Genomic DNA, 4,478 nt, shown 5'->3' on the forward strand with positions numbered 1-4,478 from the left:
AATTTGAGAGAAAAAAAAAAAAAAAAAAAAAAAAGACGTCATTTATTAAAATTCAAAAATATTTATGTGCTCGTTATTAAATACCTAATCAATCTTATATTATAAAATTATATACCTAATCAATATTTTTGGGGATTTTTCTCTCCTTGTGACGTCAATTATCTAAAGTTAAAAAATCAAAGGTATTTTTCAAACACATTTTTGCCTTGTGATTAATAGACACAAACAACGGGGTCACCACTGAGGAGTTAAGATCTCCTTCGAGAGACATTGAAAGGAAAAGACAGGAGGAAACGTTTCGTGTGGAAAACTTGATATCGACTGAATTTTATTCGGGAAACTCAATCAAAATCTTTACAAAAATATGTGGCTGAAACTCTCGCCACAAACACAAAGATAAAAGAATATTGTCTGACAAAGTCGGATACGGCGGATACCCAAAATCATATACGGTTTTAGCACACTCTGAGGTATCCGGTTTTGTACGACTAGAAGAAAAGAATTGGAAATGCAATTTTGAGAAGTTTAAAATAAAGTTAAATGACTATCTTTTTCTCTCATTTCACTCCTCTTTCCTCTAATACCACTCCCCCCCCCCAAAAAAAAAAATCAAGTGCCCAAAAAATCTTTAAGTACAGATAGAACCTGGTTTAAAGTATAAGAGGAAACTAATGAAAATGCGAGATGAAAGAATTATATGAGAAGCAATGCAACATATTGACCGGGCAGAAGTAGCCCTAGTCTTTTCAAGTCTCACCAGGGAGGACACCATTGGACAAGGGGTAAAAAGGCCTGCTTATAAATTAGAAATCGTTTATATCATTATGTAATTCCCTCCTCTTTTGCAACAAAAATCAAAACTTTTCCCTTTCGTGGAATGAAATTATCCCACACAGAAAGAAAACTCATTCCCGCATGTAGTTTTTTCAAATGTAAAAATGATGGCCAAACGGGTGCATTGAGATTAAAAACACATTAAGACAATGGACGTCGGGTTACTTGCGGAACAAATCTTGCAAGGAAAACAAATGTCTTCAGCTGTTACCATGTCCATGCTGTGTACAACCAAGAGAGAAAGCGATGAGGAGTCCAGTTCAGATGTAAATGCTGCTCCCCCTGAGGAGTTAAGATCTCCTTCGAGAGACATTGAAAGGAAAAGACAGGAGGAAACGTTTCGTGTGGAAAACTTGATATAAACTAGGAGGTAGCACGTAGCAGACACCTTTTCAATGATAAGGATGAGGATGCTCTGGTTAGTAGATTTGATGAGAATCAAGTTATTGATCATCAATCGAATAAAAACCGATCAATCGAACAAAAGATCAACAAACGGACAAGCTTTAAGAAAAATCGTGGAGTTTAAACTCAGAACTGAACTTATTTGACCAGATAGAGCAAGGATCATGATAGGGGAAGTTGTAACTCATACCTATGTTCATAAGAAGAGTGACAGTTTGGTGTACAGAAGCTGTAAGCTCCTTTCATGTTCTGAATAGAAATCACCTGGTACCCAGCAATATACCTACATCACATCATCTAGTACCTCACAGTACATCACGTCATCAATTTTGTAGCCTTTATTCTGTTCCCTTACCCTCTAAGCTTACTATAATACTTACATTGGTTTACTGTTACAGACAGCTGAATGTATAACAATATCCTGCGAATATTGGCTTCATTGAGAAAAAGTCAGTGGATTCCCAAGCGTGAGAAAAAAAGAACTTTTCTACCCATGATTTCAATACTGGAACTCTCAATTGACTATTAATAATTCGATGATGTGATATATTTTTCTGTGTGATAAATTATAACAATGCCATTACTTTTTTTAGTCTAGATTTTTAAACAAAACCTGTGAGAAAACTTTTCCTAATCATTTTCCAACATGGCTCTGTTGCAAGTTTATTTTGAAAATCCGGAGAAAAACTCTAAAGATCCACCCGCCACTTAATTTGTATGTTCAAACCATTGTTATCTTTTTCTCAAAATTTTGTTATTGTTTACCAAAGTACTTTCAAAAGTAAAAATTTTTCTCGTTATTATAAGTTGCGGTTCTCAAGTTGGCGTAGACACGTTGAATTTTCGGGTAAAGTGATTAATAATGATCTTAGGGCATACAAGAGGGCAATCGATAAAAGTAAAGCTAACAATGATTCTTTCTTTCCATTTATTTTTTCTTCGTCTGATTTTTTTGTGAACTCATGTGTAACAATCTTCATATTATATAATACCTCCCTATATTTATTTTTGTGTCGCGGGTTTTTCGGATCGGGTTTGGGAATCTAGGAAGCGGTATTGTTTATGGAAGTTAATTGGCACCATTGGAGCATTATGAGTGATGAAGAGTCTAATTCTAGTAAAAGAAAACGAGACGAAACCTCCTGGCCAGATAACAAGCACATGAAATTAATTGATGATCCAGAGACTGGTGAGTTATTATTATCGTTTAGAACTTAGATCATTTCCTATTCCTTACTCATTAGTAAAGTCCGGGGACCCCTAAATATTTTTTTGAACGGCTAAACATGAGAAGATGAAATTTAGGGAAGTGTTTTATCTTTTAAAATACAATTTTTTGAAGTACTTAACGAATTTAGGTCGCAGCCAGGGTCTGCCCCAGGGAGGTCAACTTCAAAATCTTAAATGTAAACCCGCTATTTGTATTACTTCATATCAAAGTTCTTAAAAAACCAGGGCTCGATCCGACAACCAGGGCTGAATTATGGCCATTAATTTTTTCTCATTTTCATGGTCTTCTGCCCATAGCAGGGTTTATACGCGACCTGGAAAACCTGGAAAAGTCATGGAATCTGAAAATCGGCCAAAAAGTCATGGAAAATCGTGAAAATTTTAAGAAAACTTGGAAAAGTCATGGAATTCGCCACCCGGTCAAAAATTAAAAATGTTCAAACTAAATATCAAGTACCTATTTGCGAAAAACGGCCTGCGGCGCATTCCCCTTTATATTCCTTGACGTTCTGCATATTTTATGTAAATGAATAGAATAGAATAGAATAGAATATACCTTGTTTATCCTGCCAGAATGAGACTTATTCTATTCTTTACTCCCGCAGTCTAAACAAGGTCTTATATATTTCATAGGTGTAGTTTAAACATATGTAGATAAAAACCTTGTTTAAATATTAAATAATAAAAAAAAAGAAAGAAAAATACAAGAATATGTGATAAAGGATTAGGATTAGGAGAGGGATAGGGGTGTCTTTCACATACACACAATTACACTCACATTCATACTTACATCCCGTGTCCGCCCGCGCGCGAATGCCCCAACATCTGCACCCCTTAGGGGTGCAGATGTTGGGGTCTGCCCCCAAGGGGTCTGCCCCCAAGGGGTCTGCCCCCAAGGGGTCTGCACCCAAGGGCATAAATGAAGGGGTAATCTTACTGATTTTTAAGTACCTCCCTCATGAAAATTTCTGGAAAAGTCGTGGAATTTCATTCCGGGAAAAGCATATAAACCTGCATAGGGGAAGCATTAACAAGCTGGGCCCGTCCCTCCGGGAATTTTTTAGCCCGTAGTTTATTTGATCGTGATTCGAGAAAATCAGTACCTATGTACCTACCTAATTTGTTTAATATTCAGTTTATTATTATTCTTGATTTGATTCTTTGATTTTACTTTCATGTAATGATTTAATTTAAAATCAAGACTAGAGCCCGTTCTCCCTTTATTCCCTTTTACCTTTTTATTAGTATTGTAATAATAAAGAAAGGACGGACTAAAAATGGGAAATTAATTTTGATTGGTGTTTTGTGCTTTGACTTGTTTCATTTAAAATCAAGACTAGAGCCCGTTCTCCCTTTATCCCCTTTTACATTTTTATTAGTATTGTAATAATAAAGGAAGGACGGACTAAAAATGGGAAATTAATTTTGATTGGTGTTTTGTGCTTTGACTTGTTTCACAATATTGTAGAATATTAATAAACATTCAATAAAGTTACATTTATAAATAGACTAGCAGGTTACGCGTACTTCGCCACGGTTTTCACATTGATATTTACAGGATGGTGTGAGGCAGTAGCCGTGTAGCCTGTAGCTAATTCACATTGATATTTACAGGATGGCGTGAGGTAGTAGCCGTGTAGCTAATTCACATTGATATTTACAGGATGGTGTGGGGTAGTAGCCGTGTAGCTAATTCCACATTAGTGAGTTTACAGGGATGGGGGTGTGGGGTAGTAGCGCCGTTGCCTCCCCCTAATTCACATTGACGTGGGTATTTTACAGGATGGTGTGGGTTTAGTAGCCGTGCCTAAACTAATTCACCATGATATTTACAGGAATGGTGGGCGTAGTCCAGCCGCCTCTAGTAATTCACATTGATTATTTACAGGATGGTGTGGGGAGTAGCCGCTGTAACTAATTCCACATTGAACTATTTACAGGGATTGGTGTGGGGGTAGTACCGTCTACACCAAGTTCACATTCGATATCTTACAGGATGGTGTGGGGGT

At 36.6% G+C, this 4,478-nt stretch overlaps 1 protein-coding gene across 1 annotated transcript in view; it reads left to right on the plus strand.

Moving 5' to 3' along the window:
• The first annotated feature begins 1,616 nt into the window (after positions 1-1,616).
• Positions 1,617-4,478, plus strand: part of LOC103507020 — a 10,490-nt gene continuing 7,628 nt past the window's right edge. The window contains exon 1 of the mRNA XM_008471449.3: positions 1,617-2,428. Within this exon, the coding sequence (XP_008469671.1) occupies positions 2,302-2,428 (127 nt within the window). The 5' untranslated portion in view covers positions 1,617-2,301. The remainder of the gene's footprint in view (positions 2,429-4,478) is intronic.

The sequence above is a fragment of the Diaphorina citri genome, unplaced genomic scaffold (assembly GCF_000475195.1).
Source record: "Diaphorina citri unplaced genomic scaffold, Diaci psyllid genome assembly version 1.1 scaffold282, whole genome shotgun sequence".
Taxonomy (NCBI): domain Eukaryota; kingdom Metazoa; phylum Arthropoda; class Insecta; order Hemiptera; family Psyllidae; genus Diaphorina; species Diaphorina citri.